General features: G+C 44.6%; 1 protein-coding gene across 5 annotated transcripts in view; it reads right to left on the reverse strand.

The window, feature by feature from the left end:
• Positions 1–223: 223 nt before the first annotated feature.
• LOC121678409 (cAMP-specific 3',5'-cyclic phosphodiesterase 4B-like) overlaps positions 224–20,839 on the reverse strand; it is a 41,439-nt gene continuing 20,823 nt past the window's right edge. For 3 of the 5 annotated variants that reach the window (XM_042057942.1, XM_042057949.1, XM_042057959.1), the window contains 11 exons: positions 19,711–19,760; positions 11,117–11,229; positions 6,712–6,805; positions 5,113–5,321; positions 4,765–4,863; positions 4,508–4,672; positions 3,726–3,825; positions 3,374–3,528; positions 3,153–3,275; positions 2,835–3,017; positions 224–2,415 (listed from right to left, as the gene is read on the reverse strand). In XM_042057942.1, the coding sequence (XP_041913876.1) occupies positions 2,095–2,415; positions 2,835–3,017; positions 3,153–3,275; positions 3,374–3,528; positions 3,726–3,825; positions 4,508–4,672; positions 4,765–4,863; positions 5,113–5,321; positions 6,712–6,805; positions 11,117–11,229; positions 19,711–19,760 (1,612 nt within the window). In that variant the 3' untranslated portion in view covers positions 224–2,094. Of the gene's footprint in view, positions 2,416–2,834; positions 3,018–3,152; positions 3,276–3,373; positions 3,529–3,725; positions 3,826–4,507; positions 4,673–4,764; positions 4,864–5,112; positions 5,322–6,711; positions 6,806–8,774; positions 8,968–11,116; positions 11,230–18,914; positions 19,067–19,710; positions 19,761–20,839 lie in introns of those variants that run through there. The other 2 variants (XM_042057975.1, XM_042057969.1) reach the window with 2 other exon arrangements.

The following is a 20,839-nucleotide window of genomic DNA, read 5'->3' on the forward strand; positions in this document are numbered from 1 at the left end:
GGGCTTGTGCATATTGCTGTTATCTTCATAGATCCACGTAAACCTTTCTCAGTCTTCTTCCCTGCAAGTGTGACGCAGGTTGAATTGGCCATTTGTGAAGCCATGGTCAACATTCTTGACAAAATGTAAACTGTCCTTGAGATTCAACCATCTACCTGGATATCCGCTTTGTCAGCAGTCTGATCTGCCCAATTGTAAAGTTGAGAATAAACACAAAATCATGTCTTGTATATCCATACATTTATTGGAAAGTTGGACACATTGTTTTTTAACAAATTGACTGGATAGTGCAGAGCTTCATGAATGGTTTTGCATATGATGGCTGGTCATGAAAAAACATGTGTATGGTTCAGAGGATGATGACAGCTTACTCAAATCTTGACCACAATCTTTGTGCAAGATATACAGGTTTAGATACATTTAAGGAATCATTTCCTCAGGTTTAAATGCTCTTTCCTTGTGCTTGAAGTCTTTTTTGTCTACCATAGTCAATGAATCATGTAGAAAATGCTCCAAGTTTCCAAATGAACAAAATATAAAACTGACAAACAACCTTAAAAAAGAAAATTCCCATAATTCTCCATTCATAATGTCCACAGTAGTGCATTCTTTAGTTGTAAGACGATTACAGTGGGTCGTTCATAAATGGATATGAAAGGTCTCCAATTATCATAAATATTATGGACCCTATTGTGGACATACTGTACATACTCAAAGATGAGGTGGGACACAAAAGCTTAGGATAGCAGCATACACAATGTCAAAGTATTATTACAAATACAGCATACACTTTAATGCTGAAAGACCAGAAGTTAAGTACATGATTGAAGGTCTACATTGTTCATAAATGTTGTTTAGAACACAATAATGAGTGGTGTGTGAGAATCATAATCCTAGCATAGGGCTGCATGTTAACCACCCTGATGTTAGGCATTACAATGAGGCTGTTTTTGATTGTGTCGAAAATCTTTTACATCTTACAACTCCCAAAAGATGGTGGCACCACAGGGTAACTTCTTTGTTCTCATATGTGACCCTTAGGTCGAACCACTTACGACAATGTTTCACTATTGACAGTGTACAAGGTCTCCAATGTTCAGAGACTTCTTATCTAATCGAGAACCATTTCAAAATCATTGTATGTATTACACTGAGTCATTACATCTAATTTAGATGCTATTAAGTTTCTCTCAAAGTGGTTTGAGTGCCACTTCTAAAGTGCTTTATTTGTGAGCCTTCGGGTGCCGAGTTGTCTCTCTTGTAACCCCAAGTATATCAACAGCATTCCACTTGGCAACCAAACGAACACTGGCCTTTTTGGGGTAACAACTGGTGTTGCTGTAACATTAAAGCTTCCCATCTGAAACGCAAAATTATGTACGCTTTGGATACAACTTTGTTGCAGTGAATTAACCTACTCAACAGTTCCTTTTTAAGAAAAGCTTGATTTCCTATTGTGTGCTGTGCACACAAGTGAACTGCCAAATATGTTTTGTCTTTTAAACTATTAAAAGAGAAATAACTATTTATGAACATTTGTACAAAACCCTGGAAGACAACTGCTCTCAGTACCAAGATAACTTCCTTAAAAAAGACTCATTAAACAGGAGTCACAGTTCAAAATAAATTACATGAAAAAAGAAAAACATTTAAAAATGTGGCATTTGTAGAGAAAGTGTTCTTCAGTCTTTAGTTACAAAAGGTAAACTTGTCCAATGCAAAATCCCAGTACTCAGTAGTTGCGTAGTCCCAACACAGAATACCAGCTGGTTCCTTCATCAACCAGTCAGTTGTATCGTCCCAGCAGTGTTCGCTTCACCAGGCATCACTTCCTTAACCCTTGTATCGCCAAACTGCCAAACCTGCTTTTGGCAGCGTGGGAAATCCCCGTCTCAGTGAGAGGCAGAAGACAAGTGTGCTGCCGCCTCCACGGCCAGCTGGCCACATGGCCGCGCAGTCTTCAGGTACTCAAAGGCTTCCTCTGAAGGCCAAGACACCAAGAGATTTAGTTTCCCTTGCTTCCCCTTTTGAAGAAATGAAAATTCGCTTGACTCGGCGACCGCACGCACAAGTGGGCGGTCGACGGCAGCAGTACTACGTGTCCACAGGCGAAGGTGCTTGTGTAACAATCTCCACGCAAGGCGGAGGTGTGTGGCCGCTGTGTTGGTGTTGGTGTGGGCCGTGCTGTTCCCCGTCGTCTTCCCTGTCCCCGTGTAAGGTCAGCTCAAACGTAAACTTGTTCGCCCCCCCGCATGTCTCGTCGTCACAGAACGGCGGAGAGGGGCTCTGGGGGATCATGCTGTGGTACCAGTTCCTGTTCTCCTCCAGGGTGTCCAGGATGTCTTGGGCGTCCGGGTGAACCAGGTCTGCCCAGGTCTCCCACAGCGGGTGCACAATGTAGTCGATGAACCCCACCTACACAGAGAGAGGGAGAGACAGAGCTGTGAGCCTGGGAACATTTGGAAGTCATAATGTAATATCTACCCCTCTGGTACACTTTCTCACTAATTACTCATTACTGTGCCACTTAATTGACTTTTTCCACTTTCTTAATGTGTCTGTTTTTGTCTCAGAGCGAAACCTTTTCTTGTCATAACTTGAAACAAAACTGAAAAGCCATGAAACGGAAAAACAGTGAAAGACACACACAGCTGTGCCCAGGTCTACTGGAGGCTTTCACACTACAGTGCAAATGTCTGTACCCCTTCCAATGGGCCAAAGCCATTGATAAAGCCACACACGGGTCCATCACTGGCAAGGCAGGGTGGGAGGTGTGTGTGTGTGTGTGTGTGTGTGTGTGTGTGTGTGTGTGTGTGGGTGGGGGAGGCAGCTACCTGGGACTTCTCCACTGAGGCTGTGTGCTTGTCGCACATGGGGCTGATCTCCATTCCTCGGTCCCTCTCGCGGTCTCCCTGATGGAAGAACTCCTCCATGATGCGGTCGGTCCACTGGCGGTACACATCCAGGGGTTTGGTGGGATTGCTGAGGTCAGCACAGTGCACCATGTTGCGCAGGACCTGGAGGGGTGCAGACGAACATGGTCAGATGAGAGAGATATGAAACAGTTGACACGGTTTTAGGTGTCTAGATTTCACTGCTGACATAAAGTTGTAAAAAAAAAATCATAAGGGAGATGGATTTAAATTGTGTACCTGTATCCTATCTGTGTAGTTGTCGAGCAGCAGTACTCCTGAGCTTGTCACTTTCTTCGTCTCCACCATGGTCTTCAGGTCCGCCAGTAAGCTCATATGCTTTGACATATCTGTGGCCAGCACCTGCAAATATACACAAGTTTGATAATGCAACTAATTCTCCCCACATATGACACAAATAGACAGTCTAAGCCTGGGAAAATTGGTTGCTGGTTACTGACCATGTCAATGACCATCCTCCTGAGATTCTGTCGCTGTTTCTTGGAGAGGTTCTGGAAGATGTCACAGTTCTCCCCCTGTAGCAGCTTGAAACCCACGGCTAAGTGATGGTTCTCCAGCACGGACTCATCGTTGTACATGAGAGCCAATTCAGAGTCTACAGGAAGATACATCAATGCAAAAAAATCAGTAAAGTATACCTTCAATACTACATTGCAGAGTATGGTTTTATTTCTGATTCATCATAAAAAAAACTAAAAAATGTTATTGCCATTTTGAAAGCCAGTTTGTAATCTTGTAAGCTAAAATAGCTCTAAATAGCAGTACAATGGAAGGGAAGAGAATCCAACTTACTAGTATTAATCAAGAACTGGTTTGAGACGCCAGGGTGGTCCACATCATGGATTGCAGCCGCAAAGATGGCAGCAAGAATCTCCAGATCGGTGAAAACTGCCTGTTGTTGGGTAGACAGAGGACATGGGTCAATGTAGTCTACACCTATAATTTAGCCTGACTTCATTCATGTCACAAGACATGAGAGGGCGATAACAACAACAATGTCTGATAGTGTCTCCAATCTCTTCTCCCCAAGTATGACACATTGTTATGTGAATCCTGACACCAGACAAAACATTACACAATGTTTAGGGATTGTGTTAAGGGTCACATGGAGTTCCACCCCGCGCTTCAGGCATTGGTCTTCATTTGTACTACTACAGACACACAGCAATTCCCAGTAAATGGAATATTTCCAATAAAACCAAGTGATTTATCACGCACTGGTAGGCTGTATTAGGGAGGGATTATCTAAAGAAGACAGCAGTGACGAAAGTAAACAGGAATTAAAATAACACCACCGCTTTTTACACACATCACATTCTGTTCAGAGATTAGCCTGGGTCATGTGGAATATCACCCTCCCACAGACACTACATGAAATACGATTACATCCACTAATGTAGGGTTTCATTAGATTTAAACAACAATAAGAAACTCTCCCTCATATTTTACAAGGTCTTTACTCTAGGACGTAGCCACAAAGAATTGTAAACACCACTCAATATCATAGCTGTGCTGTCTGCGATCTAATGATTGTTTTGACTGTTTGCCAGGTGTGGGAAAGCGTATGTCCTTACGTCCAGAGCCGGAGTGGAGAGGAGGATGTGTGTGGACTGGGCCACGTCAGCTGCGTGGAGGCTGTTATGGTACGCCACGTCCGCGTGGTAGTGGTCCTCCAGGGTCATCATGTAGGTCACAAAGGTATCCATGGGGATCTTAAATGTCTTCATCAGGTCTCTCTCCTTTGAGAAACAAAGCCAAGTGCATGCAGTTTAATCCATTACTGTATTATTCTTACACCAAATTCATTCATGAAAAAAGATTTGTGACTCACCTGAAAGATGGTATACATGACACAGGTGAGAGGCCGCTGATGGGAATGCTCAGCTATCCTGAAAATGTTGAGACCCCATTTGTTGATGTCCTCAAGGTCCTATGCAGGAAAAAATAAAGAGGACATTTCCAAATGTGCTCTCCAAACTCTTGTTCACAACTGTGGTCTTGTAGTCATCGCATGTCCAAAAAATGCTAAGGGGCACATGAGATGCCTGTGCCTTACTAAACAGAAAAAATAACTGCCTAAATGCTATAATGGTATAATAATGCTAAATGCTATAATCAATACTCTATTTGCCTTGCTATGTAAGGCTGTAGCTAGCTCCAGAACACCAGGTCTTTGTACCTTAGAGAGCAGGTCTTCCATGTCGGTCTTGACCCCGAATCGGGCCACACTGCATCCCCCCGTGATGCTGGGCCCGTGGGTGACCTTCCTCACTCCGCTGATGTGACTCATCATGAGCTGCTGCTGGTGCTGCTGCTGCTGCTTGTGTCTCCGCTTCATCTCGCGGCCCTTGGACTGGGGCAAGGGAAGGTCCAGCTCATTCTGCTTGTCTGTGAGGACGAGACCAAACAGGAAATGACTTTTAATGACAATTCAGGTGATAGGTGCCTGCGCATGTCTGTAAGGATGTGGGAGGTGGAGAGGGGAGAGTCCTTTGTTCACAAAATAAACCACTATTGTCACCACTTGTCATACAGTCAACATGAGTGCAGACTCAAAATATTACACGGAAAGTCGGATGCTGAAATGTGTACAACAGAAACAAGTTCGAGGAATTGTTTAATGCTGGTGTCATTGATGGCTTCTGGTAAATATGCCATGAAGCCAGGACAGTCCAGGACAACACACCCGTGTTCACTCAAACACTCACTAAACACTCACTCATGCCCTTCACAAGCCAGTTTTAGATCATGTTTGAATTTAAGCACATATAAAGGATGGATTATGCCAGAAGAGATTGATGCAAGAACTTTGAGCAGCAGAACCAGACGCATGGTATAGGTGTGAGATGACTCTGCTACGATAAATCTCTTCCCCTGTGAAGGTCTTAAATTCCCCTAAATGAGTTGGAAATGGTCTTCCAGAGGGATTTCCATTGTTTGCTTTTGCTGTGTGGCGTACTGATAGAAGGTGACTTTCTTAGTCCTGGCCATGTGATCACTGTTGTGCTGTACACCCTTATAAAGCAGTAATTTAGCAGCCCTCCCTAGTTTCATCTTAAGCATACAGCCTGCACTTACTCCAGCTACTGATAGCTACACTACAAGTGCACAGCAACAAACAGGTAAACACATATGTGTATGCACACATGCAAACACACACACACACACACACACACACACACACACACACACACACACACACACACACACACACACACACACACACACACACACACACACACACACAGCAGCAGAGGCTGCGCAGCAGCTGCAGACCAGATCAGACTGGTTTGAAAACAGAGGTGCAGGCAAAACCACAGAACAACAAACAGAACCCCCCCCCCTTACCGCCCCCTCTTTTCCTTAGCCCACTTGCTCTCTCCCTCCACACTCCCCCCCCTCTCTCTCTCTCTCTCTCTCTCTCCACACTCCCCCCTCTCTCTCTCTCTCCCTCCACACTCCCCCCTCTCTCTCTCCCTCCACCCTCCCCCCCTTACTCGTCGGGAGAATCTTCTCCAGTCCTGCCAATTTGGAGCTTTCAGTCTACATGTGTTAAGAGGCTCTTCCAGTGAATCAACAAACACTAAATTCTTCAGCAGTGTCCCTCTTCCCTCACAGTCAAAATCCTTCCTTCTATAAACAGCCTCTGACAAACACCTTTATAGTTCAACGCAAAGCATGATTTATTGTGTGTGCAAACACTAAAAAAGGGATTCTCCACAGTGAATCATCTTTAAGTTCCATGTGCACACGTGACTTGTTGACATGCAGTGCTTACCTAAAAAGGTGTTGGAGATGTATTCAGACACCTGGTTGCCAGAGCGGCTCATCTCGGACAGATGAGTGAGTTCCCGGTTCAACATCCTCTTGAACTGGAGAGAGAGAGAGAGAGAGAGAGAGAGAGAGAGAGGAGAGGGTCAATCATCAGGTTGGCAAGTGTGCACAGTTTACACAGGCTGTTTGAAGTCTACTACTGTCTACAGGGCAAAACATAAAGGGCAAAGGTGCATGTTGAAATGGACATCTTTGGAAAGCAGACAATTCCTAGAACATAAGTGTCCTTCCAAATGACACAAACCCAGAGTAAAAAACATGCACTAGCACACTGACACACCTTGATATAACCCCAGGGCAAGGAAAGTAAATCGTCGGTTTGATGTCCAAAAAGCTCAGTTAGCTCTGGCTGATCTAGACCCCTCTCTCTCTCTCTCTCTCTCTCTCTCTCTCTTTCTCTTTCTGAAACCTGTTTGTTGACCCCTCAGCACCATCCGTCCAGCCTCCCACTCCCCCTCTCGCTGTCGGCCTGTGCTTCCCACACTTCCCATCCGTGTCCCCTGGCTACAGCAGACCACTGGACTGCGCGGCGCGGCGCGGCACGGCGCTGCGCTGGACGCACCACTGTGGGTGATGTAAAACATCATCGGCTGGCTGAACTAGAACCCCATGTTTCCCCCACTTGTTCTTTCTACTTTTTTTGTTTCTACGGTAACCGTACGGGCTGCTTCCGCCTGACCTGTTCCAGTCTCATGCAGAATGGGGTAAGGTGCCGTTTCTTTGCACCTTACAGTACATCCTCCTCTCTCCTTTCTCTTCTTCTCTCTCTCTCTCTCTCTCTCCCTCTCTCTCCTTCATAAACAACTCACACACATGCTTCTCTCATCCTCCTCTATCCTCTCTCACTCTCCTTCCGTGGTTAAAATCTTCTCAATGTTTCATAATCTTTCATTTTTCTTTGAATCATCATGCTCTTTGATGTTCATAACTAGCAGAGAACTTCTCTCTACCATTGACCTTTACATCAAGTGTATCAAGGACATCAAGTACACACACACACACACACTCACACCTAACCTAGAGCTCATGTTATTAGTCATCTGAGTCACCCTACTTGATAAATCAAAAAAGGTTAAATACACACACACACACACACACACACACACACACACACACACACACACACACACACACACACACACACACACACACACACACACACACACTCACACACACACACACACACACACACACTCTCTGTGAACTCCAATGTTGTTTCACACCATCTTCTGCTTTTATTTAATCGATTTCACCACCTCTGCAGTGACACAACTACCATGGTGCCAAAGCATTCCAGTTTTACAAAATCACTTGAGAACATCAACAAAGGCTATCAAAATCAGATCCTGGGGTCGAGTATCATTTTCTGAATAAGTTTAAACACAGCACAGTTTGCACTCCTCGGGTTAGTTCAGTTCTACTTTGTATAATTCCATTAAATTAGGTTATGCATTTAAAACAAATGATCAGGAAACCATTCTTCAAATAAAAATCTTCTAAAAACCTCTCCAAAATCAACTCAACATCCTACATAGCTGACATAATTTAGACTACATTTCAGGTAATTATTCAGTAACAATTTGTAACAATTATAATTCAACAAATCAAATTAAAAAGTTCCTTTTAAAAGCTATTAAGCCATTATTCATTAAAGAAAAAGAACCAAAAGTTAAATTTCCTAGGGTCTTCAGAGTCAGTATTCATTAAGCCTATCGCCTTCATGCTCTAGCTTCTAACACCATGTAGATAGAGATTAAAAAAATGCTAACAGTGACGGACTAAAACTTTTAGAACCCATTAACTTTTACAACATGGAAATGAACAAATCTTGACCAAGTACGGCTTCACATGACCACTAGATATGTACAGTCACATTCAAACAGCAGCGTGGGAGGTTTGGCTTAAACTTGCCTTTCAACAACTTGCCTTTTCACTACTTTGGCACAAAGACTGAAAGATGGAAAAAAAAATCTTTTAAAGTAATTTTGAACGTATGTCTCCACTCACCTCTCTCCAGCCCTTTATTACTCCTGTAGGTTTCTGGGTCTTTTCTGAACAACACAATCCCATGTCTGTTTGCTTGGTACTCCAGTCTCTGTCTGTCTGTGTGAGTGTGAGTGTAAGTGCCTGTTCTGCTGCTGCGCTGCGCTGAGTTCACTCACTCACATGAGACTGCTCACTCTGACGGTTGCCAGGAAGTGCATGAGACAAAGTCCCGGCTGATTCAGCCACGCCACAGACGGAGACGGTTCCTTCCTCCTCCTCCTCCTCCTCCTCCTCCACCCCCCCACTCCAACTCCAACTCCTCCTCTGGCCCCGTCTCCTGCTCTTGCAGCACACAGAACCTCGAACTCACCCCCCCCCCCTCCCCTTGGAGTCTCTGTGGCCCCACACAGACACACCTGTCTCAGCTCTTTACTCATGACCAAGATGAGCTCAGCGAAGGGAACGGACAGTGTCTTATACTCGTCTGAATTATACGGCTAATATATTTCAGATCGACTTGACAGATTTGTGAGAGAGAAGAAATCCTTGCACCACTCACACTGTTGTCGAAAATGATCAGAGTGGAAAGAGTTTTTTAAAGAAAAAAAAAAGTCGCTGATTCCGACTTACAAGGTATCCGTACGGGCTGCTCCCGCCTGACCTGTTGGCAATGCAAACAGTCTCATGCAGAATGGGGTCAGGTGGTGTCTGTTTGCACCTTACAGTACTGCTCATTTCCTATGCTCTGGGCTATTAAAAAGGGGGGGGGGGGGGGCATAGCTTTAAACAAGAAATAATTCTCATTTACATTTTAAATAAAAATCTATTGTAATGTGTTGCATGTTTCCTAACATGAAACTGTTGCAGTAACTCAGTATTGCGAAAACTACCAGTAAGGTCAACCTAATAGGTTGCGGTAAATGTGGAGCAATTTGAGGGCTGGAGATGTGGCTTAGAGAGAAAGTACAAAGGTTCATGGCACACAAAATTAGGGAAACACCACAGAATTTCCTTTTTTACTCTGTTAGGCATGAACCCGAAAAGAAACAGACCAAGAGTTTCCTGACATCAGTTAGACCCTCAAAGCCTCAGCAAACCCGCCACTTGCAGAGTAAAGCAAAGGAACATAAGCTTCCCTAAATACTGTCCTCTGAACGCTTGATCTCTTACCCAGAAAATGACCCGCACAAACCTTACAACACAACAGATCACAACCAGAGGAAATCTATGGCTATGATTATTACAACACAAACTTCCCCTCTTAAATAATAAGTTCTGTATGGATATGAACAGCATGTACTGTATTTTCTACTTTCAACACAATTGCAACAGTGGCTTTTATAGCACATTGTCTGCATATGACCGATCATAACCTTCCCTGAATCTAAATATACAATACCTGATATACAATATACATTAACAGCAATCCTTTTCAAAGTCAAATCAAGCTCTCATAATACAAAACTCTAATTGTGTCACTACAAAAAACGTAAAACAAAATTGTGGCAGAAAACAGTCAATTAGGGCAATCTGAAATTGCCAGACAGTCTTTTGGCTCTAAGCTGACTGACCTTTTTCAGAGCAGCATTCCGGTTAAGCAGATAATGGGCTTGAGTTAGGCCTAACCATATACCACCCTCTACGTGAAAAGATTAATCCTCAATGCAAATTTAACAATGCAGGGAAAGTTTACGGCGCCCCCATAAACCCATACATGACAAGTGCACGATCGCCCTGTACGCAAGCAAGACACCTCACAGCAATCACCCACCCTCCACACACACACAGACGCACACACACAATCACCCACCCTCCACACACACACAGACGCACACACACAATCACCCACCCTCCACACACACACGGACACACACACACAGACACACACACACACACACACACACACACACACACACACACACAACGGCCACTTTCACAGCTGCCCCCAGGGAATGACACACAAAGGTAGTGGGAGTGCAGCAGATTTGCATGCGACAATAAGACAGCACAGTACAGTACTATGTGAGCAGACAACTTCACAAAACATATATCATATCTTCATTTAAACAAACACACAGCCTTAAAAATGATCTGAACTGTTAGCTTGTGTTGAATCAGGTCAATACAGTGGCACTGTTGTCTTCAACCAAGTACGAATACTTTAATTACATTAACATGTTTGTTTTTCCACATTTTTCTGTTGAGGAAAAGCAAAATACGTACCTGCTATAACTGACTCAGCATCAGTTTTCAAACATACTGACAATCATTACACTGACCCGATGCACTGGTCCCATGGCTGACCATGCCGTGGAGATTTCCCCGCACCACTCACTTTCCCTCCCTTCCCGCCACAGACTCACCTTGTTGGAGGCCATGTCGCTGACGGAGCGGTACGTCTGGATGGTCTCCAGTTGGTCCAGACACCAGTCCAGCTCCTCCATGGTCTCCACGGCCAGCCTCTGGTAGGACTCGTCTGGATGCAGGAGACACATGGACACAAAGTCAGAGTCGCGCGGGCCCAGAGAGCTCAGTGGCTCTAGGTGCTGCATGGCACACGGAGGACGCTGGTCACGGCAGACCAGAGCGGAGTGGAACGTTCCCTGGCGCGCGCGCAAGACAGAGGTCTGGGTTGATCGGGACGGCGCAGCCACAGTCCAGAGCGAGTCTTATCTCTTAGCTGGGAGCTGAAGGCGACTCATTCGCAGACCGTTCTTTGTCTCACTCTATTCTGTTTTTTCTTTTTTCCTCTCCTTTTTTCTCTCTCTCTAGCTCTCTCTTTCAACTGCCAAGATCTCCTCTAGCGCAGCCGGCACCTCTGGAGCCTTGCTCCCTGCTTGAACTGTGGTGCACTGCACCCCCCCCCCCCCTCTCTATGTGTCTCAGAGGCTTATGTTCTCATGCTCCTGTTGCTGCTGCCAGTTCATTCCCTCTCTGAATCTTACTCTTCAGTTGCACTACAGTGCATTACTCTCTTTCTCTCTTTCCCTCTCTGTCTCTCTGGAGTGCTGGAGTGTCAAAGCGCTTGCAGCCACAGGCAGGTCTGAAGGAGGCTCTTTATTTCAAATAAGAGAGTAAGCCCTTGTCAGTTTCAGTTTACACGAGGGAAGATGGATGATAGTCGGCCATGCCGTGGTAGGTCTGATGTGTAACAGAGTGAGATATCACAATCACAGAAACTGGGTGGGACCAGTGAGCCAACACAAAGGAATAAGTGTAATACCCAAGAGCAAAAGGTGAAATACAATGTGTGAGTGAGATAAAGAGAGAAAGAGAGAGAGAGAGAAAGAAAGAGAGAGAGAGAGAGAGGAGGATTGACTGAGTAATATGAGGCAGATGTTCATGGTCTCCCTCTCAACACTGCCACCCGTCAGAAATGTGTCGGGCAACTAGAAAGACACAACTTAATGAGCCTGCACTGTTTCCTTTGATCCACCCAAAAGCAGGGGGGAGGGAGTGGTGGGGGATTCAAAGCTGGGGTTCTGTTTGCACGAGCAATGCAAGAGGCAAACTTTACTCCTTCAGCTGGAAGCAGGCCAACGCCAGCTGAGTCTGTGCCAAAGAAACGAGATCGACTTCCCCTTCGTGCGCAAGACATATCGAAAGGCTGGCCTGGAGTCCTCCAGGAGCCTCAGTCTGTTGACACCACCAACCATCACTCCAAGTCTGCCATTCTTATGGGACTGAACACCTCAGACAGAGAGACAGTGTTGCTTTTTTCTTTTAATTCAACTCTGGGAGCTACTGCGGTATACGGACATTCTTTTTTTTTTACATTTCAGAATGTTTCCATTACTTTTGAAGGACCATTAGCGACCTCCCACAGCCTATAAGTACAAAATTGTGTACTTTACTTCACTTAGGTTGGGCGTAATCAATGAATCTAAACAATCTCTTTAATTCCACTCCTTTTTAATTAGGTTAGTTAGGCTAATCAGTAAAGTAAAGGCTATATCAATTCAAGTGGAAACTGTATCAAGTTCCTGAAATGCACACAACAAAGCATTATCTATGGATGAGTAAAAACGTAATTGATTTAATTACACCCATATACAAACTAGGTTTAGCTCATTACATTTAGATTTAAATGAATTTTCCAAAAGTTTCATTGAATTTATGATTGACATGGCTTTTCCAGGTCTTTTTCAGGAATTCCAGATAGTTTTTGAATTTGCAGATAGTTTAATAAAATATTGAGCATCATAGTCATGCACGACACAAAAAAACTGCCAATGGTCAGGCTGTAATCAGTTCATAACGTGAAGTTAATAGCATGACACTAACTACCAATCAACAAATATACTAAGGCGATTCCACAAAGTATTATCAGCTGACCATGCTTACGTCATCAGAGGCCCAGAGGCTGTTTCTCCATGGTGCGCGGGGCCATGACATTGAGGAGCAGGAGGGGGCATTGGTTTCCTGCGCTTCACATATGGAAGTCATTCAGCCCACATGTGCAAGTCGGTCGGCTGGCACGGCTACACTCGAACAGCCACATCAGAGGAGGAGAGCACCATGTGTGCCCGGCTTGTGCGTGTGCATATGTAGGTGTGCCTGTGTGGGTGTGTGTGTGTGTGTGTGTGTGTGTCTCATTAGTCTGCAGCACAGTCCATGAAATGTAATGAAACGTCCTGGGCAATACTATCCAAAGTCATATTGGCAAAAGTGTTAATGGAAACCATCAATTCATGTGTATAACTATATATATGCCACATGGGAGTCGCCTGACGACAGGCTCTCGCATGCTCCAGTTGCAGAGGAAAAAGGTGCTTTTTAAAAAACGAAAATAAAGTTTAAGCTGACCCACTTGAGTAGTCAGCAGTGAGATGACGGTGACCTTTGTGAATGAGGGACCAATGACAATTCAACTCAAACAAAGTCAATGTATAGCTGAAAACAGACAGAAATAGAACCAGTGACCTTTTGCATGTTTGTCCAGACACATGACGTTGGTCCATTCAGGAATTGTTTAAATGTAGTGTGCAGTGACAATGTTGATTATTAATGAAATGGTGATGGTGTCTTGTGGGAATTTCACAATGACAGTCTTGGTCCTGGCTCTCTGACGCACTTCCTTCAGAGGGGGGGGGTGTGACTCGAAACTCTCTCGCTCATGACAACCTGGTCATTCAGCGCGTCCTCCACACACACACACACACACACACACACACACACACACACACACACACACACACACAGTTAAGCCTCATTCGGACTCAGCTGCTTACACTGGGTGTTCTGGGTACAACAGGCCACAGTGTAGCCCAAATGCCTCTAGCCCACCACAAAATGCTCTTTTGTGAAGGCAATCTGTTTTGCAGCATATTAAACTGTCATCATAAACATAAGCTTTTACTCCCATCTCATGCTGCAATGAAGGCTAGCATTTGGCTGAAGGTTCACTGGCATCTTTATTTTAAAAAAGGGCTTTTACCTTGTGCGCCCAAGTACTGCCTGCTGCCTAGCTTGACTTCCCTCCTGCATCTATGCCACGGATATACACACTTCAGTGTCTCCCCAAACCTCAGTTGATTTGTACTCACTCAAGAACACATAATTATTAGGGCTGTCAAAAATAACTGATTAATTTCGATTAATTAATTTGAGAAAAAATAACTGATTAAAAAAAATAACGCAGATTAATCGATTCCGTGTGACCTTTGACCCCGAGCCATTCTAGTCAGTAACCATTAGACTGTAAAATGAAGGAGAGAGAAGAAAATGTGCTGCCTAGATCATTGATTGGAACATTTACTTTTAAAAAACAGCCTGATGTTGATAAAAATGAAGTGTTGATTAAAATAAAGCCCTCTGCAATGTCTGCAGCAAGGAATTTGCATATCACCGGAATTCGTCAACTCTAAAGTCGCACATCAATGCAAAGAAATAATGTTGACATTCAGGGGAGTGTTAATTTATTTTTATTGTGTCCCCTAGGTTATATCTGTGGCCAGAAATGCCTTGTATGTGAAAAAAAAACTTCTTCCACTTTTGAATTGATTTCCTCAGCATATTAGGTCATATCATAGATTATTATGGCCATTATTTGAACAAAATAATAATAAAAGAGTTTTTGAACTTTAATGTCACTAATGCTGATTATTCAATGATTCATTTGAATTTAAATATTTAAAATACTTTCACAGCAAAAAATATATATGCGATTAATTTAGATTAATTAATCACAGAGTATGTAATTAATTCGATTATTTTTTTTAATCGATTGACAGCCCTAATAATTATATTGAAGAAAATCTGTGAGAAAAAAATGTAGCCTACACATTTAAGTGAGAACTATGGTAGGACTTGGCCCTACCCTGTTTCACTTCTCGCTGAAGGGTATCTGGCATTGCCAGTCTTCCCTGTTTTAATCAGCCCACTGGGACAGGCATCTGTCCTCTAATAACTTTCTGTTAGAGAGCAGATGCCTTTGGGTTTAGATTTGGGGGAAGTTCAGTCCACTTGCCATCCAAGGACTTGTAATATCTAAATAATGTGGAATAACCATTAAACAATACTGAGTGAAAACCACTCTAAAATGCAGAACAGGTGATGTGAATGCATTTCAACATTGGCTCTAGTGCATGCCCTATAGACTGAAGACATCAGAGTGAAGCACACCATAGGCAACACTCAGGACACTAGAACAATGGAACACTGGAGCAAGATTAGATAGACAATGTTGTTTTGTTCGTTTTACCTTCCAAAATATTTCGCAAAAAGGACCTGTTTGACCTTATGGCAAGTATCTGAGGCTGAGTCTGGTGCTGTCGTAAAAGCGCTCATTTCCTATGGCTAGCCTGTGCTGTGTGCCGTGAGAAAAAAACACCGTGGCTGACCCTGAAGGAGAGTGATTTGGCAGACACCTCTTGCCACTGCTCCTCGTGCGTGTGCAGTTGTGTGAGTAAACACGTTTGTCGGCCAGAGGAGAAAAGGCTCGCACGCGGCGCTCTTGACCCCCAGAGCGCCTGATTAGCCCCCAGCTGACAAACACTCCCCCTCCACACTCCACCCCACACACAAACACACACACACACACATTGTTGTTTTTACAAGGACCTGAGCCATATGGGCACTGGGCACGTGCGCTTAGAGGGCCATTTTCAGCGGAGAGGAACGAATGAGTCAAGGCCCTGTCATTCCAGCCGAGTGGCTCTCCGTCTCACGGCAAGGAACCGCTAACTTGCCAAACAATAGCCTGTGAGCGCACAGCTGCCTGCCTGGGTCTTTGATGACGCCAACAGGAACATGTGACAACAGTCAACAGCATCGATGGCAACATCACTGAAGCCAACATCACTGAATCCTTACTCTGAGAGGGCAGCATCGTCCACTCCGACTCAGCGGTAGGACGTGAGCCATGCGTGACACATCAGACAGTCATCCTCATCACAGAAAGGTCCAGTTTTATAATAACTCTGTAGAGTGACCAGTGGACCACTGACGTGTTTATCTGCGGCAGATGAAAGGTAGCTTTGTGTGGGGTGAACACTGGCTGGTAGGGAGGCTCTATGTTGTATGTTGTGTTACGCGCAAACATGAAGCAACAATGGGTTTACACACACATTGTGAGCAAACACACACACACACACATTGTGTGTGTAAATCATGCTCAAACCATCTTTTACAACACAAACAGGGTGCTAGTGCCTCTGGGCTTGACATTTGATGTAATGCTTCCTGTTACAGGAATTGAATGACAACATTCCACCCTGCACCCCCCCCCCCCCCCCCCCCCCAACCCCCTGCCACACACGCACACACACACACCGCCTCTTTATCTCAGTCGGCATCAAAACAACAAATGGCCCAAACTGACGACACACCCCTCTCTCTCTCTCTCTCTCTCTCTCTTTCTCTCTCCTGTGCCTGCCACTATTCCCGTGTCTGCTTGACAGCCTCCACAATGCACCGTGGAGCTCTTTTGGCTGGGGATTACTTTGGGGAAGGGCCGCAGTCAGCTTTACAGCTCTGCTGACGTCAATGGCATAATTCAAACACAAACCAGGGCGCATGCTTTCAGCCCGGAGGAGCCAGTTTTGCGGCCGAGCCCTGGCAAAGATGTGGACTGGATCGTGGATGGTGTGGAGGCGGAGGGGAGCTAGGCGAGCTGTCAGACGTCTATCTTCACTGACAAAGAGAGAGGAAAGGAGAGAGAGAGAGAGAGAGAGAGAATGAATGAAAGAGAAGGGTAATCCATTACATTAATCCACTTTGTCAGCGGAGAGCCAGTAGCTCACATCAGGGTCAGAAACGCAGACAGCTGGATCTCGATATGTACTGACTGACAGGAAAATCCAGCCTAATACTATTTGAAAACAATAGATAGGTGTATACTTACATACAGCGCTATTCAAAAACTACAGTAGCTGATGTTATCCAAATCCGGTGCATATCTGCAGCCTGGATGACATGCCAGTGTGGCCTGCTTGTAGCTGTGTGAAGGGACCGCTTGTGTGTGTGTGCATGACGGTGTGTGTGCGTGTGTGTGTGCGTGAATGTGTGCGTGGATGTTTGTGTGTGTGTGTGTGTGTGTGTGTGTATTTGTGTGTGTGTATGTGCGTGAATGTGTGCGTGGATGTTTGCGTGTGTGTGTGTGTGTGTGTATTTGTGTGTGTGTGTATGTGCGTGCATGTGTCAGGTTTTGGCCTCCTACACCTCCGTGCCTTCATGTCGAGAGCATAAACAGCGTTCCCATCACCTTTCCACTGGCCAAGGCTAATGCTGACCCAACACATTTGCCATGAAGGTGCTATATTTCAGAGTAAGCATGCCGACAGTCACGCACAGTATATAGATACAGTCCACCCGCAGACGTGAGCAAACACACACAAACACACACACACCCACACCCCCGTGACCCTGTGTAAACCCATTCACATGCTCTGCGGACTGAAAAGCGCAGTGAGTGTTGCCACATGCCAGCAGGCATGCAAACCCACCCACATGCTTGCTTTACACTGACAGCACCACAACTGTGCACAGGCACACTCGTCTCTAGCGACAGTACAAAGTCTGTAGCGCACGACAAACAGCACTGTATGCATGGCCAGCCACCATCACAAGTATGCACGCATGGAGGGAGGGGTTCTTTTGCACACATGCATGTAGGTGTGGTGCCTTTCAAATAAGCGCCAATGTTTGTAAGGAAGTTTCAAACCAACTTCCATATTCATATCCATACTATGTCTCTCGTTTAGTTCAATGGGAACCTCAGGAATGGGTCACAAAGTGCTCCAAAACAAGGCATTGACCCACTCGTTGCTCGCTCACTGTCCAGCCTAGATGGGGTCAAGCCCCGCACCACTTCCTCCCCACGCCTTCCAATCAGATTCCCAGAAGCCAGCTGCACTTTTAGGAGACCCCACCACTGCAGCTCCAAATGTAGTATGAATGTGCATTTTATTTCTTTCACTGCAATCAACTCTCTCTCCCTCTCTCTCTCTCTCTCACTTAAACACACACACACACAAACATTTTTATCAGGCTTCTTTGAACGGATACTTGCTTACTGAGTCAGTATCCGCATAACACACTCACAAAGGGATGACATTTTCTCTCAGCAACACACAAACCCCACCTAAGATAAGATACTGTATGAGAGCCTTCTGACGCACGAGTCAAAACAAAGACATTACTACCGACAGCACAGCAAACAACATCGACATCAAACATAACTTGTCATCATGAGAGAGACTGTAGTCCTCCATAGACTCTGTTTCCACCTCTTTTAAGCCATAAGCACGGGGGCTGGTGTAGGGTAGCAAGGGGACTTTTCATACGCATGGTATGTGCACATGCTCTCATCTAAGGGCATGTGTGGCCCAAAGAGGGCAGCGCTATGACGTCCGTAAAGCTGCTCCTTTACGGTGCAGTCCATACGCAACTAATCTGCTGCAAATGTGCCCTGCAGGAGGGTGAAACATAGCACATGTCTGCATGCTATTATGTGCACAGCGCTTAAAGTACCTCATACTTAACTCATGTTAAGTAACTCATGGGTTGATATGCTTTTTCAGTCTGTCAAACCGTTTGTGTATATGTGCTTGTGTGTGTGTGTGTGTGTGTGTGTGTGCGTGTGTGTGTGTGTGTGTGCGCATGTATGTGTGTGCGCGTGCGTGTGTGTGTGTGTGTGTGTGTGTGTGTGTGTGCTCTCGCTTTCTTTCCTTGCACAGGACGTGAGTGTGTGCTGATTTGCGCAGACAGGAAGCTGAGGGAGCTGAGAGTAGGCCGTGACTGACGTCAATGAGGCTGGATGCAGCCGTGAAATAGGAACCGAAACAACATCCCCTCCTCCCCTACCTCCACCTGCGCTTGTGTGGTGACTGAACAGACACTCACTCTCTCTCTCTCACACACACACACACACACACACACACACACAGCATGTGCACGTGGAATTGGATAAACACACCTATTCTCGCTCACGCAAAAAAAACATTTACTCACAGACATTCTTGTGGAAAGCTTTTGTAAGACTTTGTCATAAAGTTTATCTATACACACACACACATACTGTACACACACGCAAACACACATAGACAGACACAGGCAGACGGAAGCTATAACTTGTGTTATGGCCATATCTCCTCCTTATTTAAAACTGAAAATTCAACTGAACACTCCTCATACCAGAATATAGCTACTATAACTACTTGAGGACCCATAAATACCACTGCTATTATAAAAGGCTATTCTAACAATTCTACACATTGCTAAGAAACTTATAAGATGGTTTAGCATAAAATATCATGCCCCAAAATAAAGCACTTTTTGTAAAAAGTTTTTTTCAAGTGTAAAGATGGATGCCCTTCACATCACGATCACAAACACATCAGATAGAGAATGAACAAAGGAGAGAATGTAGAAGAGAAAAGGCGTCCATTTCATATTGTCATCTTTGCAGGAGTGAGTGACTGGGTGTGTGATGGCTCAGGTACTGTAGAACACTCACCTGAAGGACAGCATTTTGTTGCAGCAGGCTGACTACTAACTGGAGACCTCCTTAAAAAGGCAAATGGAGAAAAAAACAACTTTATTAGCCAATGTGCGTCATATGCGTGGTGCTGCTGTACATCATAGCACAATGTGTCAACTGTCTTGTGGTTCTTGATAAACACCTAAGCCTAAAAGGCGTTATGGTGATAAGCTACATGAGAATAAAACCGAAAAAGTGACACCTCGGATAATAACATGTTCGGTGTGTTCGCCGCAGATTGCGTATTTTCCAGCAGTGCAGTCAGCGCTGAAGAGCTTTTTGCACTCGCATGCATGGTCATTCTAGCAGTGACCGGCACTGGTGTTTGATTATGCATATTTGTTCAGAGTAAATGCCAGTAAATGCCCCACTTATAACTGCATCGCTCAGTCCAACCACCCTCCTGCCACAAACATGCACAATGCGCACACACACACACACACACACACACACACACACAGCAACAGTCTCACTGTATCAACACAGGGTGATAATAAAATAACTGTGATTGAGTGATTTCTAATATGCCCATACTTTCCCTTTTAACCGTACGGGAGACAGAGATATCTGATTCCAAACAGGGCAAGACTGGCCATGAAAACCATGAGTCATTGAAAAGCAAAGCCGACAGGCCACGAAGTTGACCTGAATTCAACAACACCTAAGTTGGCTTGAATTCAGCCAGTTAAATAATCAAAACATTGATTCATAAATCAATCTCTTCCGTGACACGATTACTTGGTTGACTGACAGTTACTATGTCTCCTAGATTTACATACAAACCTACGTTCACAGTTCATGACCTCACAAGGGCAGAACTAAAATGTTTATATTGCATAAACAACACTCAATTACATTCATAAATTATTATTTCCAGTAATTATTTTTCCACAGTATGCTTTGTACAGAGCTAGATGACGCTTCCATGGCCCCAGTATCCACAATGAACACATGCAACTCGTGCCTGAAAACTAATGAAGCAAACCATTATTGAGTCCTCTAGAAAGCCATCATAAAGAGTGTGTTGCAAAGATCATTTGTAATTCTAAAAACTATACACCTGTAATGGAGGCTAGCTTCCATCAGCTAGCATGTGTTTCAAATG

Source organism: Alosa sapidissima, chromosome 1 (assembly GCF_018492685.1).
Source record: "Alosa sapidissima isolate fAloSap1 chromosome 1, fAloSap1.pri, whole genome shotgun sequence".
In the NCBI taxonomy this organism is placed as follows: domain Eukaryota; kingdom Metazoa; phylum Chordata; class Actinopteri; order Clupeiformes; family Clupeidae; genus Alosa; species Alosa sapidissima.